Genomic DNA, 23,004 nt, shown 5'->3' with positions numbered 1-23,004 from the left:
CGTGCTGCCTACCAGGTATATGCTCAGTCACACTGGAGGTACAAAGTCAGGGGAAGGGCCTGGTGGCTCTTAGTGCAGGCTGCTAGTGCAGCCCCTGCTGGCCTGTGTCGAGATGCTCATTGCTGAACCATCTGTTTGCACTGCTAGGCTGTGAGCTCTCTGTGGACAGGGGCCATTGCATGCTCATCTCTCTGTCCACCTACAGGGCTTGGACCAGCTTAGGAATGCCCAAGGATGGGACCGTAGGTCTACAGTCCCAGCTTCTTAAGAAGCTGTTGTGACAATTCCCAGATTCTGCCTGTGAGAGCATCCGATGCCCTAGGACCGTGGTCAGCAAATTGCGGCTCGCGAGCCACATGCGGCTCTTTGGTCCCTTGAGTGTGGCTCTTACTAAGCCTTAGGAGTACCCTAATTAAGTTCATAACAATGTACCCACATATATAGTTTAAGTTTTAAAAATTTGGCTCTCAAAAGAAATTTCAATCGTTGTACTGTTGATAGTTGGCTCTGTTGACTAGTGAGTTTGCCGACCACTGGCCTAGGAGTTCAGGCTCTGAAGTGGACAGAGGAACCAAGGTAAGGCCCTGAGCTCCCAGCCAGCAAGGCTGCTCATCTTGATCTCCTTTCTCTCCATTGCTAGCTTTGAGGAGAGAAAGCTAAAGGTGAGAGGAAAGACAAAGGCACTTGGTTTTGAAAGTAAAACATGTGCTTTGGGGTCCAGACCTCACTATCTCTTCATCATGTGACTCGAGGAAGATCTTTTAATGTCTCAGTGCATCAGTTTTCTCAACTGTAAACTGGGGCGAATAACAAACATACCAATTGTATAGGGTTCCTGTGAAAATGGACTAAGATGCCATATTTGAATATGCTGATCTCAGAGCCTGGCACCTCGTGGGGATCTGATTGGCTCCATGACAGGGCCTGCCCCAGGCCTCCATGTAGGACACAGCTGTGGCCACAGCTTCTGCCCACATGGTTGAAAAGCTGGCTGACCATCGGGAGAGAAGTGGAGCTGAGCTCGCTCCCAGCCTCAGTGAGACCTGTGAGCGGTGGGCTGCCATTGATGGCACAGGAGAAGCCAGATAATACTATTTGGCTTCGATCCCATCGTACTCTATGTGTGCAACTTTGAGCTTATTTACTTCAGTTCTTTGAAACTAAGTTTCCTCATTTAGGAAATGGTAATATTATTTAATTATGGGGCTCCTAGGAGACTTAAGAGTGGGGTTTGTATAAAGCATCAGATCTAGTAAATGCCAAAAAAAGTTATCTGCCTCTCTGGGCTTTCACTACTAGGAAGCTCAGAGGAAAATTGGAATTTGAAAGTTACCAGCTTGCATAGTTAGATTACTTTTTAAAGTAATTCCATTTTAATATAACCTGTCTTTGACCTTCTTGTCTTCATTTATGTTTTCCCAATCCCGATCATTTATTTCTCTTACAGCTGTCTAATTTTAGGTACTTTGACAGGATATTTCCCCAAATTCTTTGCAGAACTAGGCGGAGAGAACCTAACATGTCAGGAGAGATGGATTCTCACTATGACTGTGCAAATGCCTGTGTGAGGTGGGGCATGGGGTCTCTCTGAACCTCAGTTTTCTCATCTGTAGAATGAGGGCAATAATATACCTGCTAGCTATCTCATGGTGCAAGAATAGGATCTCTCACTCCTTTGCAAAAGTACTTTCATAAACTACGAAAAACCTGTAAGAGAAAACATTTATTCTTTGTGAAACGATGCCCCATTTTACTTATTTTTGCAATAATCCCCTTCCCCAAACTATGCCTGAGACTCATGGCACAGGGACAGGTATATATTAAGTGCTGAGAAACGGCCATTGAATTTCATCACCAAGGCCTCAGTCATGCCCGTTTCCTTACTCAGCAGAGAGCTTAAAGGCCCAGAGTCTTTTTTGACCTAGATTGTCTTCACCCACCAGAGATGGAACCATTGCACAGAATGGAAGCATAAAAATAAAGACAGAGTTAACTAACAGTACCCAATGAGTAAGTGAGTCTGTCAAATGCCATATGGGAAAGGCAGGCAACCAAAGTCCCTATCATAGGGAGTCAACAGGGATTTGTTTTGAAGAATTCTGACTTGGCCTGAAAATGAACAAGAAGATGACACCATGAATAAAAGATATAAAGATAAAGATCTAAGTAGGGATATAAGAAGAAAGCCCCAGCAAACAACCCCAGTGAGTGAAAGATCTCAGAAAAAATAAAACACAACCAGGCACACAGGGCAATAAGATCAAAATCAGATTACTTGATTAAAGTCAGCATTTCTTTAAACTGAAAACAATGCATTGTTTGTCCTTGAAATATGACATGCACTCCTTTTTTCAAGAATGTCAAAGCAATGGCCCATACCCTACACAGCCCCATCACCCTTGCCACCCAGAGGTCATTGTTCCTAATGCAAAATTGGGGGGCTTCAGTGAATGGATGTTGCAGAACTTAGCATAGCAATGACTTGGACTAGAAAACCCCAGAAAATAAACCTTTGCATGGAAAAGCAGAGTTTGAATTAGGTCAGGGCCCACCTGTTCAATAATGAAATAATTGCTCCAGGCACGTTCATCTGTAATCTTTTCCAATGTGACATCTATTCTTGTGCTCTGCTACTCTCAATGTTTCCTCAATATTTGCAAATAATCCTAGGCTAGGGCCTCCTAAAGACACTGCCGCAGAAGCAGACAGTCACTTCCCTAATGCCTCAAAAATAGATTCAATTTTATATACAGCAGGGTGATTTCAGAAGCAATTTCAACATCTCCAGTGTAAGCATTACTTATATTTTTTTCTCCCTCAAATCTTATTCCAGTGATTCCACAAGGCACTTGGAAAGGCACCTGATGCATTCCAGGGTGCTCAGAAGAACCCCAGAGCATGTTTGTGGCTGTAGCCTGAGGACACTAGCTGCATAGATTCAATCCTAACATGTTGATTGATGCAAACAAATGCAAAATTTCTTAATAACTGAGTATAGTGTCAATTGAAATTTGTTTTTCCTGTCTTTTTAAAAAGCAGTATCATTAAAATGAATGCATATACATATATGTCTCTGTGTGAGTATATATAAAACACACATATCAATCCTCTGGAAATAGTGTCTCTGGATTTTAAAATATCTGATTAGACTCTGTACAGTGTTCTGCCTGTTCCTCTCTGGCTGGCTAATCCACATCAGTCTTAGGCGCTTTCTTCTGAAGAGTCTAAGTTTTGGCCCATGAGGAAAAGGGTGATGATGTTTCCCCTTAAAATCTAAGAAATTGGTGTTACCCAGGTTTTTATTTCAGGTCAGAAAGCTTAAGGTCACATACCTACAACTTTGAGGTCACAATGATTGTCATGTGTCTTAGACCATAATCTTTTTGTCATTCAGAGCTCTCCAAGGACATTCTTATAAGTGCAAAAAAAGTGTGCACAAGAAAATGGCCTGTACAGGAAAGGTTTTGGGCAAATGGGTGGCATTCGGTCAGTATGTGTCATCAGCTAGACTTTCCCTTGGGCCAAAAGCAGGAAAGTCAGTGACAAATTAATACAGTCAGCAGCTGGGGGGAATTTGTAAGGGCACACCAAGCCCATTTCCTTGCTCATCCCTCTTTCCTTCTCCTGGCCCATGCCAATATCCCCTTTCCCCGGGCCCCAGGGAATGTATGAGTCCCAGCAATTGACCTTGGTTGAGAATGGAAAAGGACTTGGCTTTATGGTTTGGCAGACCAGAAACTTGCTCTGCACTCTGAGAAAAATGAAAGCTAAGTATTTGTTCCTGAAATAATCACTATGTGCCATTAGACTTCGTCTTTAAAGCCATTACTCAACTACAAGAAGTGCTCAGACTGAGCTTCATCAATAATGGGCAAAGTGACAGCATGTGTCTACTGATAGAAGGCAAGGAGATGCACATGAAATCACCTATGTTGTATTTTTGCCAACATGTTTAACCTGAATGTAATCATGATGAAAAAATCAGATAAATCTGAATTGGGGAATACTCTATGGGACAACTGGTCTACCCTTTAAAAAAAAGTCAGCATCCTGAAAGATAAAATACAGGTGGGAGGGCTATTCTAGATGACAGGGGCTGAAGAGACATGATGATCAATCTAATGTGATCACTTTTATTGGATTAAAATAATAATAATCATGATGATAATAATAATAAATGTTAGGGCCATTGAGGAAATTCAACTATGGGCTGGTATATTAGGTATTGAACTAAGGTTACATTTCTTGGGTAGGATAAGTTTATTGTGGTTATGTTGAAGAGCTGTCCTAGTTCTTAGGAAACACATACTGAATTCTCTGGAGAATATATATGGAGAGAGAGAGAGAGAGAGAGAGAGAGAGAGAGAGAGCGCACAAATATCACAAATATGAGCAATTTGTGAATCAAGCCAAAGGCTATAAGAGTATTCATTTTATGCCTCCTCCCAACCTTTTTATAAGTTTTTTATAAGTTTAAAACTAATCTCTCTTTCCCAAGGCAGCACATCAATATTTGAAAAAGCCATTTCTGCCCTTGAAGTTCAGTATTCTTAAACAGGGTCCCTATAGAACCCCCTGAGTGGCTTTTACCAAACCTACATCCCTCCTTACTCCTCATCCCTGCCCTACCCCTCGTCCCCTCCATACGCCTCTTCCTTCAGGAGATTTTGATTCAGTGGGCAAGGCCTGGAGCCCAGATATGCGTATTTTGAAAACTGCCTTGGATGGGTTGGTTCTGTGCTGCACAGGAGGTTAAGAACAATGGGTCTGGGTTACCCTCAGATCCTGGGTCCATCAGGAATTAGCGGTGGAACTCAGGGTAGGTCAGCACAACACCCTGAGCCTTGGAGACCTTTTCTATAAAATGGGAACAATAACACTGGCTGTGGTAGGAGGAGGGCGGTCAGTAAACATTTGCTTTTTTTCTTTCTTCATCTTCTCATAGATCTGAATCTCCCAAACTGATCACATCCAAAGTGATTTTTACAAAATATGGTTTCTTCCATTTGTCATTGACACAGTGTGTGGAGGTCATCTGTCCATGCTCACATTCCTTTAGATTCCCTGCATTCCATTAAACCCAGAAAAAAAAAACCACACAAAAAACTGGCCAACAGAACGATCTGAACACAAGTCAGTTCTCTCTAGTCTGATCACCAAGGTAACTTTAGGTCACCCGTCTGGAGGATGCCCTCTGGAGGAGGGCCAACCCCGGAATCTCAGCCATTTCTGTTGGCTCGGGGTCCTGTATTAATTCCGCGTGAGGACTCAGGTGCTCCTGACTAAATGCCACTTGGAACATTAGCTGGAGCTTGGAACTGGCCAAGGTTTGGGAGGCATAGCTTCCAGGTCTGGATATGCTACTCATCAGCACTGGGACTTGAGAGAAGTTGCTTCTTTAGGCCTCAGTTTCCCAAGCATTCAAAACAGATACAGCAATAATCTATGACTCATCTACCTTATATGGTTTATATCAAATGTTGTTTTAAAAACTGTAAGACACTCGATTCAATATGGCATGTTTTTCTCCTTAAGTGCATAACCATGTCTTCCTCCTCCTTTTCTTTTTCTTTTTTTTTTTTTACTGTTATTAGTTTTAACCTGTCGTTATTTATGCCACAAGCAGTTAAATGGCTGACTCCATTTTGAGGCAATTCTTAAATTCTGCTTTTCACCCCAGGATGGGTGGTCCCAACTTTTTCCCTGGAGAACTTTCATCCTGGGCCGTCCCAGGGAAGCACCCCAACCCCATGCCCGGCAGCACCTGACCACTGTGAGGGGTCCACAGCAGAGGTACCAGGGTCAAGCAGGACCACAGATATTCCCTTCCCTTGAGTGAGCTCAACTTACTGAATCCGTTAACATCCTGAGAGCTGGAGGAGAAGCCTTCATCATTGCGGCTGGTGCTGAGCTTGGTGGTGGGTTTGTCGGTCGAGGCCACAGGCCCCATCTCCCTCTGGGCTCCGCTCTGTGTCTCCTTCTGCTTCTTGGCCAGCTTCCTTTGGGACATGTGCAAGGGAAAAAATCACAGTCAGATGGTGCCAGTTGCGTTGAGAAGACCAGATTGCTCTCCTTCCCTACCCATCATCTTCAACCCCAAACCTGGTTCAGTCTCCAGAAACAGAGTCAAGGTGGGTCCTCCAGTATCAAGGTGGAATAAACCTAAATCCTTCTAAAACCATTAGTGGTTTCTATTTACTCAGAAATATGATATGCATCCTGCCTCATCCCCAACTATGGTGTGTTCTTGGACAGGATGAACTTAGATGAGGTTAGAACAGGAATTTGGTGAGACTAGCATGATACTTCCCTTACTCTCCTGTCAAAGGCATGAGAGGCCAGATTGATCTTTCTGTTCCCATGGCTCTGAATGAGATTTAAATGGAGTCTGACCTTTCTCAGGAACTGAGCTCATGAAATAATTAAGAAAACAATTGTAGATTGAAGTAGGGGTTGGTGGTTGGCAGTGGGTGAGGTTGGAGTTTAGGTAGCCTTGTAGCTCAGAAGAAGAAAAGTTAAAGCTAAACTTGATGTATAGCTTTTTACTTAGGCATAACAGACTCTCAGAACCAGATGGGCATTTATAATAACACTAGTTTAGAGCAGTGCTTTTGAATTCTGGTGTAAATTGGAATCATTTGGAGAGCTGAACACACACACAGGCCCAAGCTCATGAAGTAGGACAGTGCCTGGACCTTTGCATGGCCACCAAGTTCCCCAGGTTATTCTGCCACTGCTCATTGAAGGTTAAAGCCATTAGTTTTAACATCAAGCAGGCCTGGGCTCATACTCTACCTCTACCACCTGGCAGCTGCATGACCCAGGGCAAGTTCCTCTGTGTACTGTGGCAAATAACAGGACCAGCCTCAAAGGGTTGTGAGAATTAAAAGAGACAACGTGTGAAACACGTACAGCATAGTGCCTGGCACACAGTGAACACCCAACACAGCTGCTATGCTTGTTTTAATATCATAGCCACTGGATCAACTACATTCCAATGTCTGAAGCCCCCTCCAACAGCCCCACTGTGAAATCCCCAGGTTATATCAAGTGATGGAGACTTTGACACCTAAGGACCTAAAGGGTTAAAAGTTCTTCTCCACTTGGATTTGAAATCTATTTCCCATAAGTTTTAACTGATTTGTCTTAGATCTATCATCAGAGATATAAACATATGACTAAGCCCTCTTGCATATGATAGTTCTTCAAATGTGTCTGAAAGGCAGCATGGTCCCTCTGGGTTTTCCCAACATTTATGCATCTAAATATAGTTATTATGTTCCTATGATATGAAAGGCTATAGGTAAAATCTCAAGAGGAGATTCTTCCGGTTGTCTTCCTTCATTTTTCACAGAACTTGGTTTCAAATTTAATCTTGGTCCCTCCTATCTCAACAAGAGAAGAACAGATGTCCCAGAGAAGTCAAATTCAGTGCCATATAAGAAATAATTCTTCAAAGTTGAACCCTCCTGGTTATGAAATAGGCAGTTTCAAGAGGTAATGATCTCCCTGTCAGAAGAGGTATTAAATGAAAGGATAAACCTGGACTTAGAGATGTTTGAGAGCAGTTCATCTAGGATCAATTCTAGTTGGACACTATGCTAGCATCCTCCTTTGCATGGGCCCCTTGACCTAGGTGTAGATCACACAGAAGAATGACCAATGGTACACTTACCAGTAAATGAGTGTAACTTGAGAAGAGTTTATACAGGGGTGGGGAACCTTTTTCTGCCAAGGGCCATCTGGAGATTTATAACATCATTCTTGGGTCATACCAAATTTTCAACTTAAAAATTAGCCTCTATATTTAGTCAAACTTTCACTAACTCACCCCTAATGCCTTTGCAGGGCCAGACCAAATGATTTCATGGGCCTTATATGTCCCACGGGCTGGATGTTCCCCACCACTGGCATAGAACCACCAACAAAGGTGAGAAGGGTATAGGGGAACCCAAGGTATAATATATGACCAGAGAGCTGTCTACCACTCGTGTGTCCAGAAGGAAAGGGGAGGAAGCAGTCACCAGAACCCAAAAGAAGAGAATCCTGAAGAGGCCACCTGCATAGAAATGGCCTTCTCTTGAAGGAGCCAGCCAATCCTGAACCAGAGGCATCATGGCCTGGCTACCTCCTCCCCTCTACCCTGACCTCCTACAGTGGCTCTCATTCGCTGAGCCCAATGGGAAGCCAGTGACATGGAGTCCCTATGGATCCAGCTCTGAAAACAGAGAGCAGAGTGGAGAAGCATGGAGAGTGGATCTGCTCCAGGAATCCCTACCCAGAAGAAAAGAAGTGATTCTACCTCCCTCCTTTGGCCACAATTTGTACACAGATGCAGCCTAAAATGGAATTCTTTATCTTTTCTTTTCACCCATTGGTCTGGGGAAAGCTGGGCACTTAGGAGTAGGAATGCATCTTTCTTACAATGCTTTGGCCCCAAGCATACTGTTCCCCTAGTGAAACTATTCCAGGCAGATAGAAAAACAACAGGAAAGGTAGCACTGGATCAGTTTTTCTCACCACCTACAAGTAATCAGACAGGGAGCGGGGAACGCCAACGAAAGAAAAACGAGCAATTCTGCTACTGATGACATTTTGAAGCTTTATTCTTCATTTATTATCAAAAAGGAATATGTTTAAAAATGTATATGTGACCTTCTTAATCATAAATTTGAAAAGATATACATCAGATCCTTTGCCTCTACCCGAGCTTTGCTCACATCGCCCCAGGAGGAAATAAAAGGAAACTTGATAAGAAAGTAAACTTTAAAACTATAAATGACTATGTATCGGAGTCTTTGATATTTCCCTGGGGGCAGAACTCCTAACCAATCTCATTCCATTCAGGGTAAAATAATATGGAGAGAGCTGTCTTTGGCACAAATCATTGCTTTCCAAAGGGATAATATTAATAAAAAACAGCCTCGCTGCTTCTATGAAAAATGGCATTTCACAGAAATGTTTGGGCAGCTCTGAACACCTGGATAAATATATGAAACACTGAGCCTCTCCAAAACACGTATTTAAAAATTGGACAACTGAGTTGTAAAAACCGACATACGACATCCCTAGTACTTAGTTCATGGTTGATGCTACCTGTTCATGATGATGATGATGATGATGCTCTATAGCAGTGGTTCTCAACCTGTGGGTCGTGACCCCTTTGGGGGGGTCGAACAACCCTTTCACAGGGGTCGCCTAAGACCATCGGAAAACACATATATAATTACATATTGTTTTTGTGATTAATCACTATGCTTTAATTATGTTCAATTTGTAACAATGAAATCGGGGGTCACCACAACATGAGGAACTGTATTAAAGGGTCGCGGCATTAGGAAGGTTGAGAACCACTGCTCTATAGTAATTTAAAAAGGTATAGACAGGTATTTTAGCAACAGGTACACATGCTACAAAGTGGAAATGGAGTTAATACAGAAGGAAATAAAATATAAAATCACAGTGTGGGGACCTAACTTTGTCAGAATTCAAATTTTAAGTATTAAAAATCCTCTCGGTAATAAAGGAAAAATTATATCCTTTCCTATTGCCATCGAGTTTAATTGATTCCCCTCCCTTTTAAGAGAAGGGAAAATCCAAGCCAGTGAGGAGGCTATATGAGACCCTCCGACTGTGGCTTCAGCTTCAATTCAGCCTTCTCTTTCACACCTGTCTCCTTTTTAGGAAACACCAATTACTCATCTCCCTTCTGCACCCATTCCTCAATACTCTGTTTCCTAAACATGCCCCCATTCTCCTCCACTGGCCACCACCTCTTCATCCTGCAAGGCTCAGTGGCATTCCAGAGTCATATCTTGTTGAGATTTCCCCTAGACATATTTCCTCTTTTCTCTGCTTGGTTGACTCAGCCATTCAACTAGTATTTATTGAGCACCTACATGTGCCAATCTCTGCTAGATGGAAGGAGGTCACAGTGACAAATCACTACACATAACTTTGACCTTCATAGAACAGAGATGCCTGGCAAAGACAGGCACTAAACCGATAATACAGAACAAACATCAAATCACAAAGGTGTTAAAAGGTGTTTCTCCAAGGAGGAGAAACACACGAAGCCTAATACAGAACAAACATCAAATCACAAAGGTGTTAAAAGCCAAGGAGGAGAAACACACGAAGCTCTGAGAGACCTAATAGCTGGTTTGCGTCCTGGCAGGAGACCAAGCAATGCCTTGTTGCCATGTCAGCTAAGCACTTGACTAGTCCGCACGCAGTGATTCAACTCTCCTGCCCACCAGGGCAAGAACCTCTTGAATGAAGGGCTTTTGACTTCTTGCACCTACTCTAGTTTCTTGCTGAGCGGCTGTACCATAACTGGTGCTCAACAAATTTGTTGCACAAATTTATACTTAAAACCCTACAATCTGAAGTGTAGAAAGATTGTCATCCTACTCTGACTGCAAGTTATAACCACTTAGAAAAAGACACATACAAGGAAAAAGGGAGAAAAACCTGCATGAAATTATTTCGTGACCTGGAATATTTATACTTATGAATATTTTTGGCTAATAACTTAGCATTTCCTTCCTGTGGTTGTCAACAGAACTCTTGGGATGCTCGAGGAATTAATGGAATGTTCACAAAAGTCAGAGATTTCCCCCTCCTCAGAGCCTGCAGAAGAGCCACAGCTATAGATGTAAAACAAAAAGCAAAAAACAAAAACCTCATAAAATAGTCATGTGATACAGGGAATGGTCCTATAACTTATGGAACCCTCATATCCTTCAAGACTCACTTATTTGTGACTTCACAAACTTGGAATTTTCTTTTTCTCCTTGTTCTGAAATTCTTGCCAACTGGATCACACAATTTCACCAGCAGGGGGTACCAAAAGCTGGTGGAAAGAGTGTACAGAAGCCTACGTATTCCTCTGCAGGTGCATTTCTAGAACTTGGGAATGTTTTAAGGCCAGCAATCTGAAGTTTACTGCTTCTGACAGGTGGGGACAGTATGACATGGCCACAGCTCTTGGCATTCTTTGTTCTAACAGATCACTCCCGGGTCTCTCCGACCTTTGCTTGTTAGCTGAGTGAGGGCAGGCGGCAGGGCTGTGCCTGAGCTGGCCCTTGAGTCCTGTGGTTTAGTCAGAGCACCACACTTTATAAGGGAGAGCAGCAGGTGTGATGGCTCAGGGAGGGGCCTCAGGGCTGTGAAGTGTTCTGAAGTCATATTATGTGAGGAGCAGTGGCCGAAACAGACATGTTTTTCATGGAGAGGGAATATTCAGGAAGGTTCTCTTCACACATCTGACTTCTGGCTCCATGTGGCCCCAGGGCGCAGGTTGGCTTGAGAAAAGGAAGACATTGCTAGCAAAGTAGAACTGTGTGGGTCTCTTTTGGAAGTGCCTAATGCCTGAATTGCCCTTGCCATTCTTTCTCCTTTGGCAACCGTCTCTTTATCTTTTAAGGTCCAGCCCAAATTTCCCCAATTCTTAGAAGTCATTGTCCCCTTCCCAACATCTTTAATTTCTTCCTCTTTGCACATTAAGTTGTTGGAAAAATATTTAATGAGCACCTCCTTTGTACCAGGGGCTGCTAGGCAGAAGGTGACCATGAGGTGAAATGCCAGATATGCCTGGCACCCTATTTAGGCTTTTGGAAGTAAAAAGCTCCCTCTCATTGGAGGAGTTCAAGTAGAGACTGAGAAACTACCTGGACGAGAGGAAGTCGGGGATTCCAGCAACTGGATTCTGCAAAACCCTTGAATGTCTTCTGGGCTGAGAACAGGAGGCCCAGGTCTATCAGGGGAAGAATCTTGGGGATCCACCAACGGTTCTTCCCTGGATGTGAAGAGCCACAAAGTCTCCTGGGAGACACTAGCCAGGCACACCTCCCCTTCCCCATAGGGCTCTTTTCCCAACTCATCCTCCATTCGCATCCCTGGACAGACTTCCCCAGGGTAACAAAAGATCGGATCCCACAGGGCCATCCCAGCCCATAGGATGTGGCCAAGAAAATACGCAGCTACACTCCACTCCTGGTGAAAGCTGGCTTCGTACTCTTTGAAGCTAAGATGCTGCTGTGTTTGGATCCATGATTGGATCTAATGCTGCACCTGAGAACTGGAAAGGAACTGAGCCATCTCTCATTTTATAGAAGAAACTGAGGCCTATACAGAGGAGAGGGGCTTAGGCAAGGCACACAGCCCCCTGGTGGAAGCCGCAGGACCCACCCTGCTTCTGCCTTTGAGCTCAGGACACCTGCTCCAACTTTCCCCCACCTCCCTTTTTGGGATGACATCTGAAGTGCAAATTCAGTCCACAGTACACATGGCTCTTGTCCCTAATGAATGCAGCGGAGCCTCAGGAATCCAAACCCACTTACCCACAACTACTATCACTGAGGTAGGGGCCGGGCTGCACCATGTCAGAGTCAATATGTAAATGAGGGTATGGATGTGTGCAGGGTTTAAAGGAGAACACGCCCCTTTCTCTTATGTCAGGAGGTAGGGTGGAGTAGCAGTTAACACACTGGCTTTGGTGCCAGGCAGCCTGGCATCAGAACCTGGCTCCATCTCAGACTGGCTGTGTGAGCTCTTGCAAGTGACTGGTCCTTTGGCATGGCAGTGGCCTCCCATTTGAGAATGCAGGTCTCGGCAGTGCTCATCTGGAAGATGGCTGTGGAGATTAAACGGTAAGTGACCAGCAAAGCATTCTCCCCAGGCCATGGCACATAGTAAGCACTCAATAAATGCTCTCTGGTTATACCTTTTTCAATACAGGAAACAGCCATGTTGATTTAAATGACCTCATTATGTATTAAATGCAAATCCTCTGAAGCAGATGCTCTGAAGAATGGCTGTTCTCTGAAAACATTCTTTGATGTATTTTGGAGCCATGTTTCTCAACCCTGGCTGCACAACTCACATGGGGGGGCTTTAACAATTACAGATGAGATGCTAATGTAATTGGTCTGGGGCGCGCCCTGGGCGTCTGGGTTTTAGAAGCTTGCCAGGTGATTATAATGTGCCACCAGGCATGAGCACTACTGATGAAGAACAGGGGTTCTCCAAGTGTGGTCTCTGCATCCGCAGCATCAGCTTCATCCAGAAACGTATTAGAAATGCAATTTCCTGGCCACACCCCTGACCTACTGAATCAGAAACTCCAGGTGAGTAATAAGCCTTCCAGGCAATTCTAATGCATGCTAACGTTTGAGAACCTTGATGTTGAGTCCAGAGTTCTTATCAGCCCAGACTGTGTTGCTCAGTGGTTGAGCATCGACTATGAACCAGGAGGACACAGTTTGATTTCTGGTCAGGGCACATGCCCAGGTTGCGGGCTCAATCCCCAGTAGGATGCATGCAGGAGGCAGCTGATCCATGATCCTCTCTCATCATTTATGTTTCTGTCTCCCTCTCCCTTTCCCTGCTTCTCTGAAATAAATAAAAATGTATTTTTTTTAAAAAGAGTTCTGATCATGTTTCATCAGAAGGACCAGGAAGCTGGAGATCTGGGTGCTGGAAGCCAATCCACCCTGGCTGCTTGAGGCAGTCCCTGCAGGGATGTTTCAAGTAACCTTGAAATGGAGATGAGAAATGCCCTAGCCTTTGGAATGGAATGAATGGGATTAAGATCAAATAGGATAAATGCTGATGTAAGAGGACAATAGGGGAAGGAACCTGGCTAGGAGAAGAAAGGTTGTTTCCCCAGGTGAGGATTTTTATCAGTAAACCCTTTAACTGAGTGTCAGAGGGGTGGTTGGTCGCTTTGATCTTTGCTTGGAGTGACCTCCTTCAGTTACTTCCTTGTAGCTTAGTGGAACAATAGAGTAACCTTTGAATGGAGTTGGGAAGCCCCCTGGCCTTTTGTATAGAATGGATAGGATTGGGACCAAATAGTATAAATACAGATGTTAGATGACAATAAAAAGAGGAACCTGGCTATGATGATCACCTGAACACTGCCTCCGTGTCATTCATTCTTCGCTGACTCCGTCCACACCTTTGGGAACCCCTGGACCCGCTGGGGCTGGACCCCAGCATCTGGGTGCCAGCCTTGGGTCTCCAAATAACTCACTGAGTTACCATGGACACACCCTTTTACCTCTCTGGGTGTTGATTTCACTATAAGGTGGAGTTGTCATCTAAGAACCACAGCCAGAACTGATGCTTTATTTACCTGGCCGGTGTAGCTCAGTGGTTGCGCATTAACCCATGAACCAGGAGGTCATGGTTCAATTCCCAGTCAGGGCACATGCCCAGGTTGAGGGCTCGATCTTCAGTGGGAGGCATGCAGGAGGCAGCCGAGCAATGATTCTCTCTCATCATTGATGTTTCTATGTCTCTCTCCCTCTTCCTTCCTCTCTCTGAAATCCACAAAAATATATGTATTTTAAAAAAGAACTGATGCTTTTTAAGTGACTGTTATTGGCTTAATTGTGCCCCACCTAAAAGACATGTTGACATCCTAACCTCTGGTACCTATGAATGTGACATTTGGAAATAGAGTCTTAACAGATGTCATCAAGTTAAGCTGAGGTCCTTAGGATGGGCCCTAATCCAATGTGACTGGTGTCTGGACGAGAAGACGGTAATTTGGATAGATGCACAGGGAGATGCCAAGGGATGACAGAGGCAGAGACTGGAGTGAGGTAGCTGCAAGACAGGGAATGCCAAGGACTGCTGGCCACCACTAGGAAGAGGCAAAGAAGGATTCTACTCAGAGTCTCAGAGGAGCATGACCCGCTGACACCTTGATTTCAGACATCTACTCTCCAGAACTGGAGAGAATACATTTTGTTGTTTTATACCATCCAGTCTGTGGTACTCTGTTATGGCAGCCTTAGGAAATGAACACAATGACCACGAAACAATACATCCTAATCTTATTTCATTTATGTACTAAGCACTTATATAGCATTTATTCCATGCCAAGCACTATTCAAGGCTTTTACAAACACAGTGTATTAACTTCTGTAATTCTCCTAATAACTTGGATTGCAATGAAATTCCAACTCCTTAAGATCAAAGAGCGAGGCAGAGAATGTCCTCAGCCTTGGGTCCCCAAATAACTCACTGAGTTGCCATGGACAGCCAGGCAGCCACGCCTCTAAATGTTCTCTAAGATCCCTGTTATGTCAGGTTCAGCCAAGGACCCATACCTATCTGTCCTTGTCCCAGGCTTTCTCAGCTGGCTCCCTTCCTCTCCAGGCAAACACACAAACACAACACACACACACACACACACACACCACACAACACACACACACACACACACACACACACACACACGAGCAGCAGAAAGCTCACGTTCACACCATTCACATCCTTCAGGCAATGCACATCCTGTCTGCTCATTACCTCTCGTGGGCACCAATTCTGGAGCATAGCTGGTGGTGCTTCCTTTCCTACCCTGTCACTCTCCCTTGGGGCTTCTCTGTGCTTCCACCAGAAGGGCAGTTATAGGAACAATAGCAGCAGATCTTACTACAATTTGAAAGGCTAAGGGATCTTGGCCACCACCCCTGCCCCCTCCATCTCTCTGTTGTCTTGCTCTGCAAGTCTGTGCCTCCACCAGTCTGTCTCTGCTGTCTTCTACCTGTGGCTGCCTGTCTGTCTTCCCTGCCTGGATGGCTCTCCTCACATCACACTCTTTCCTCTAAGGCAGTGGTTCTCAACCTTGGCTGCACATTAGAATCACCTGGGAATCTTTTTAAAATCCTGATTGCTGGGCCTCATCCTCTGGAAATTCTGTTTCTTTGTTATGGGGGTTGTGGCCCCACCCCATAACAAAGAAACAGAATTTCCAGAGGATGAGGCCTAGAAATCAGGATTTTAAAAAGATTCCCAGGTGATTCTAATGTGCAGCCAAGGTTGAGAACCACTGCTCTAAGGGCAGAGCCAGAACCAGTCTGACCATCTTCTGGAGCTGGCATGGGGACCAGCACAGGAGAAGGCCTAACACAGATGCAGGGCCCTCCTGCCTCTGGGCCTACGGCCACACTGCCCCTTGGATCTTGAAGCAGAACTCAGCGGGAACAGCATGGGCTCTGGAGCCAGACTGACTGGGTTCAAATCTTGGCTGCAGCATTCACTAGCTATGTGGCCAATGACTTAGCCCAGTGGTTCTCAACCTTCCTAATGCCGCGACCCTTTAATACAGTTCCTCATGTTGTGGTGATCCCCAACCATAAAATTATTTTCGTTGCTACTTCATAACTGTAATGTTGCTACTGTTATGAATCATAATGTAAATATCTGATATGCAGGATGTATTTAGGCGACCCCTGTGAAAGGGTCGTTCGACCCCCAAAGGGGTCTCGACCCACAGGTTGAGAACCACTGACTTAGCCTCTTTATAACTCAGTTTCCTCATCTGTAAAATAGGAATGATCATAATGAATGGCCTCACAGCCATTTACAGTAGACACTGACTTATAGATATTAAAATTCTTACAACAGGACAGTCACCTGCCAATAAGCTCTATATAAATGTTTGTTGAGTAACAGGCAAGGAGGAGGGAAAACATGCCTCCTAGGAATAAGGGCACAGAATCTGTGACTCAGACAGTGGGAAAGGCCCTGAATGCTCTCAGGCCACTGAGCTCGGAACCCCTGGCGAGGCTAATGGCCCTCTGTCCTTGGTGCTATGGGACTACCATGGACTTGGGCCCCTGGTTCTAAGCAGCTGTGAAATCACAATCGGGTCTTCATCCCCATGAGATGAAGACTCAGTTTTCTCATCCTTAGATTGGTATTTGGTACATCACAGAGTTACTATGGTGATTAGAAATAAGAAATGTTAATTTCGTCCTTTTTTGCCTCCTAGTCATTTGCCTGCCCCTCCCATCACCCTTCATTGTAATAACTTACATAATATACATTAGTTCATATTTGTATTTCCTCTAGCATCCTGTTCAGCACTTGGCATAATGTTGTGAAAGCTTCAACAATGTTTACTGAATGACTGACTGAGTGAATGGCACTTATAACTCCTTTATTGTTGCTCTGTCCCATGTCCTAGCATCCCCAGGATTTACACTTGACACTTGAATCTATTTCTGCATAAACTGCCCGAACTTGAACAGGTCCTACTTGCTATTTTACAGGTTGGCCTTTTTCTGCAGACGGCGCATGTAGTGATTCTCAGACTCGAGGTGGTGTCAGAATCACCTGGAAAGCTTGCTAAAATGGGGATTGTTGGGTTCCACCCTCAGAGTTTCTGATTTAGTGAGACTGAGGTAAGGCCGGTGAATTTGCATTTTCAAGTTCCTCAGAGATGCTGGGCCTCGACTTTGAGAACTACTGAGTGTCATCTTCCATCCCCCTGGGGACACATACCATGTATCTGCTGTCTTTTCTCCATCAGTCACTTTAAATCTTACTCCCATCTCCCACCCCACTCCACTCCTGAAACTTCCAATGGGCATAATATACCCTTGACCCAGGATCCCCCATTTCCCCAGGACTTTATTCCAACGCAATAATAATAAAAAAGCAAATACACATATGTTATGTAGAGAATACTGGAAAACACGGCTTCATTTATTCCAGGGGCTTCTCAACCTTGGCACTATTGACATTTTGGGTGGGACTGTCCTTTGTTGTGTGGGTCTGTCTTGTGTATTTCAGGATTGTTGACAGCACCCTTGACCTCCACTGCAGATGCCAGTAGCTCCCCAACTCCTATTAAAAATATCTCCAGACACTGCCCCAAGTGGGAGTACAGGGCAGAGTTGCCCCTGGGTGAGAACCAGTGGTAAATACATATGAATGTATGACTGACATTAGTAGATACCAGCATTTGCTTGGTACCTTAAACATGTCTGTAATCCTCATGGCAACACTATAATGTGGTGATAATTTCCTTTGTTCTATAGAGGAGGGATTGAGGCCCAGAAGGGTTCATCTTAAACTCAGAAAGCAGGTGAAGGGACCAGGTGGGATTTGAACCTGGTGCTGCAGCCTGCAGAGCCCGGCTCTCTCCCTCAGGCGGCTCTGCTCCTTTCCCGAAGAGCAAACACACACTTACAGCCTCATAAATGTCTAACGAGAGGGGACCGGTTCAGTAAATTATGGTGCGTCCCCCGATGGAATATTATGCAGCTATTAAAATGATGGAGTGCCATTAAAAGGAAAACTCTGTAACAACATGGAAAAATGCTAACTGGATTACATTAAGTTAAAAAAACAACACAGCAGCAAATAAAATTGTGATTACCACTATGAGAAAGTATAACTGTGCTGAAGTGTTAGATGGGAGGTATTAAGGATAATTTTCTTTTCTGCTTTGATATCCATTGTTATCAGAATGTCTTTGCAATCATTATTTTTAAGTAGCAGCACAGTAACGAAATTTGAGATGTTAGTTTGCCATTGGCCCTTCTTCCATCTGAATTAGTGGAATAAAGCTGCTTTAAATCCTTTGAGTGTGGGAAGGGTTTAAGAGACTCTTACACCTCCCCCCAATAACACTGTTACATGTATGTTTCTGAACTAGGACATCTCCCCTTGCACTGACCAGCTTCCCCAACACAGCAAGCTGCAAGCACAGAGAAACGTCTCTGAGGGCATCGGTGTGGATCATCGGGAGCAGGGCTGGTAGGAGCACGCGGTCTGTGAACATCAGCTGTGTCTGCCTGTCAGCGGGTACTGAGTGGAGCACCGGCCTCATGCATTATGCATAGAGAGTGGCCTGGCACCCTGGCCCGGCCGCGCGGGAGAAGTCGTGCATAAGGAACATCTGATGAACTGATTGGAATGTCAAAATGTCATTAAGGATAAATTAATAGATGTGTTACTTTGGCTGGAAGAGGCCATGCCAGCAAGACAACAGGCAGCCGGCGGGCTGTTCCCTGGCGCAAGACAGACGACGTTTGCAATAGAGATTCATGGTCTTTGTGCAACGTGAGGGGCTTTGCTGGGAGAAGAATAAACAGAAATGCTCCAGCACTTAAGCGCCGTAAAATCACAAGCATGAGATAAATTAATTAGCGTATACTAGGAAGGCGGCTGGTCCGTCTGCACTCCTGGGGAAAGCTAGAATGGATGGCACTGGGCTACAGATGACAGTCTCCACACCAGTCTCCTAAAGAAATTTAGGAGCAATTGAATTTAATGTGCAATCATAAACTGCAGCTGATGGAAAGATAGGTCGGGTATGCGTTTGTGTTTTCATGGATACTATTTCTGTCTACTGTTTCACGCTCTTTGTGTCTGTAGGTCAAGTTTCTTAGGTGATAGGTGACTGGGGAGACCTGTGGCTGCCACTTGCTTCTAATGCCGCAGGAGGAAATTATAGTGCCTCAATGCAAGGGGCAACTCAGGGAAGCCTGACTCCCCTGTGGCATCCTACATAGGGGGTGGTCCATTCTCCCATGATGGGAGGCTCACTACCTCACATTCAACTTGTTCCATTGTCAGACAAGCATTGTTAGAAAGTTCTTTATACTTCATTTGACTCTTCCTCCTTATAACTTAACAACAACAGCATAAGCAACAGCAAGAATAGCTAATGCGCATTGAGCATTTGCTAGGGGCTAGCTAGCCACTGGGACATGGTCAAGTTATAACCTTAACATGTGTCATCCCCACTTCCCAGTGTAGGAAACTGAAGACTAGAGAGGTGAGAGATATGTTCAGGACCATACAGCTAGTTTATAGGAGAGCCAAGATCCACACTTAGGCCTGCCTAAAACCAAGTCTTAACATTTTAATTATCACACAGTTCTAAGTTCCATAACTTCCACTCATGGAATAGAGCACAGCACAACATAAAAGAAGGCAAACCAGATAGGAATGAACCTTTTGAGCCCATATTGGGCACTTTGCTAAGCACCTGGCCTGGGTTGGTTAACCTAATCCATCTTTCATGCAACCGTCCTTTTTCTCCATCTGAGACCTCTTTTCTTGCCTTACTTTTTTTTTGTTCCAAGTACATTTATTTTTAAAATACACAATAACCAGTGTCATTTCTATATATTAACAATGAATAATCAGAATATGGTATGTGTGTGTGTGAAGGGGGGAAGTACCACTTACAATAGCATGAAGAAAAAAGAATGTTCAGATATAAGTCCTCCCAAACATGCATGGGACCTGCATGCAGAAAACTGCAAGAGAATGCTGAAAGAAATCAAAGCAGACCCATGCCAACGAAGAGACAAACCATGTCCTAGACCAGAGGACTGGGTGTTAAGTCATCGATTCTCACCACATTGATCTGCTGATTCAATGTGAGCCCAATCAAAACCCAGCAGGGCTTCTTTCTTGCAGATACCAACAAGCTGGTTCTAAAAATGCCATTGCACATTTATTTTGAAAGTGAAAGGAGAGGAAGCCTCCAACCTCAGCTCCCCAGAAAATGCAAGCTGATGACACCTGTTGTCATGTTAAACATCATAATCACCTGGGTGCATTTTTCATAGTTATTCTCTATGTCTGAAATGGCTGACTTTGAATGAAGTCCTCTCCATGGCACTACCCTATTTACAAGACACCAGAAACAAAAACATGTTAAGGGACACAAGATTACTCTCCAATAAAGATTATACAATTTCTTATAATTGTAAAAAGATGAATGATCTTTATTCTTGTTTGATTCTTGTCCTATGTATGTAGTGAGTGCATGTAAAGTAATAAAGTAGCCTGACTGGCGTGGCTCAGTGGTTGAGCATTGACCTATGACCCAGGAGGTCATGGTTGATTCCTGGTCAAGGCACATGCCCAGGCTGCGGATTTGATCCCCAGTGTGGGGCATGTAGGAGGCAGGCGATCAATGCTTCTCTCTCATCATTGATGCTGCTATCTCTCTCTCCCTCCCCCTTCCTCACTGAAATCAATAAAAATATATTAAAAATAATTGGTGGTATAGTTTTCTCTCTCCTTTATTATAATTTGGGGCAATGGTAAAACATTCAGGTAGGGACCACCTTTGAACCTTACTCATCACATAGTCTACCTGATTTCAGAGGCTGTAATCATTATTAGTTTTGCTAAAGTAGCTCCTTCAGAATCCTGTCACACCTTCTTCTCAGTCCATGACAAGAACATAGCCCCAGGAATTGATAACTATCTGTTCCATGGATCTCTTTTTACACACAGCCTGTGCCCCTGGCCAATTTGATGAGCTTTTATTGCCTTATTTAAAATACTTCCTCATCAGAGCGACTTGCTGATTTCATGAGGTATCTATATGTAAGTGCTTTGTAAACTGAAAAACACAAGTAGACACAGTACTATCTATAATAATAAAAGCATAATATGCTAATTAGACCAGATGTCCTTCTGGATGACCTTCCAGATGAAGCCAGGGCTGCGAGGGAAGCCCAGGTCCCGGGTGCTGGAGGGAAGCCGGTGCCAGCAGCTGGAGGAAGGAAGGCCTACTCTTGCACGAATTTCGTGCATCAGGCCTCTAGTAAAACATAAAGCACAATAATAATAACTGCAATGATCTGAGCACCTATTGTGCATCAGACATAGAGCTCCTTGTTAGGTATGGATTACATTATCGTAAGTAACCTAGCAAATCCCATAGTAGCCTTCACATTTGGTACAACTGTCCCTCATTCACAGAGGAAACTGAAGCTCAGAGAAGTTAGGTTAGAAAGCAGCAGAGGCCAGGATTCCAACCCAAATGTAGGAGTCCATGCTCCCTTTACTACAATACTACTTCTCGCTACTGAGTATTGTTTCCTTCGCCCTTCAGAGTCAAGGCACAGGCACAGTGTAACACCATTAAGGAGTGGGAGGTGAGATTGTGGAAGTATAATTTATTGAGCAAATTGCACCCAGCCTAGAAGGCTGAAGAAACCCTGTATATAGTAGGTGCATACACTTTGAGTCAGCCATAATCTCCTGGAAGACCCTTAGATTCCATATTTCCATAGCATTGTTGAATAAAGCAAAGACAAAAGTGTGGCATAAAATCCCTTATCAATCCTATCTGAGCTTAGATTTTTCATCGGAAGTTGTCTCCTTGGCGGTAGATGTCCAAATCATAAATGACATGAGAAAGAGAGAATAGGGTAAAACACAGATTGTCTTAGCTTTTCTCCATTTCCCAAAATAGTGCATTGTCGTTAAGCTGTTTTGCAAAACAAAACAAGCCTTCTTTAGTCTGGAGGCTCAATTTGGTTTATAACCTTAATAAAACCATATTTTCACTCTTACAAAAGTCAAGTCTCCCATTAAAAACAGGGTAATGACCACACTAATCTTTCAATTCTTCCACTTAACGTGGGTGGTTGCAATATACACAAATTCCCACCCTCTTAGGATATTCTCTGCACAGTCGTCCTGAGCCATTGGAATGAAAAAGTGCTCCAGAAAGAAGCTCAGCCAATGTTTTCTAATTCTGCTTAAAAGGAGACTTCATTCATAAACAGAAGTATTGGGCCCTTGAGGGTTCATTGATGAAGAGAATGCTTATGAGCAGATATTTCTCAGGAGATTGATCGTGGCTGAGGGGTCTTTACTCCTCACAGGGAACCAACACCACTTTGGGGAGTGATTGTTATGAGAAATTAAATACTATTTTAAAATGAGCCTGGGGCATTTTTGCTATTCATTACATGGCCTCTCCACATTTATTAACAGAATAAGAATTATCTACTTCAATATTTAAAGGAAGGAAATGGTGCTGTCAAATAGCATTCTATCTGCGATGGACTGGGCCCTCCAAACTCAGGTTCCATCATCCAAACCAAAGACGTAACTATTTGATGATGCCATGAGACCAAATTCTTAACTGAGGGTTACGTGGCCAGACGGAGACCTCAAGCTAATCTTCCAATAGCCTACATGCCATGATTCTAGCTTCTCAAACTCTCCCAAATGGATGGGTGATTCTCAATCATGGAACGGCTGTCCCGGGGAACTTGAAAATGTCTAGGCCTCAGTTAAGACTAATGCAACCCATCCTCCAGTCTTTCTTTATAGGTTGTGGCTTTACCTGGCTGCCCTCTGCAAATATACAGCAACTGCTCTGAGCTCTGTCCCCAGGAAGGAGGAAGGATTCCCACTGGGTCTGTGCAGAATCATGCC

The 23,004-nt window shown here is 44.1% G+C and overlaps 1 protein-coding gene across 1 annotated transcript in view; it reads right to left on the bottom strand.

The window, feature by feature from the left end:
- Window positions 1-23,004, bottom strand: part of PTPRT (protein tyrosine phosphatase, receptor type, T) — a 694,385-nt gene that overhangs the window by 116,804 nt on the left and 554,577 nt on the right. The window contains exon 20 of the mRNA XM_014543700.1: window positions 5,851-5,999. Within this exon, the coding sequence (XP_014399186.1) occupies window positions 5,851-5,999 (149 nt within the window). The remainder of the gene's footprint in view (window positions 1-5,850; window positions 6,000-23,004) is intronic.

Source organism: Myotis brandtii, unplaced genomic scaffold (assembly GCF_000412655.1).
Source record: "Myotis brandtii unplaced genomic scaffold, ASM41265v1 scaffold333, whole genome shotgun sequence".
NCBI lineage: Eukaryota > Metazoa > Chordata > Mammalia > Chiroptera > Vespertilionidae > Myotis > Myotis brandtii.
The sequence above is the reverse complement of the archived record's forward strand: the minus strand, read 5'-3'. Positions and strand labels throughout refer to the sequence as shown.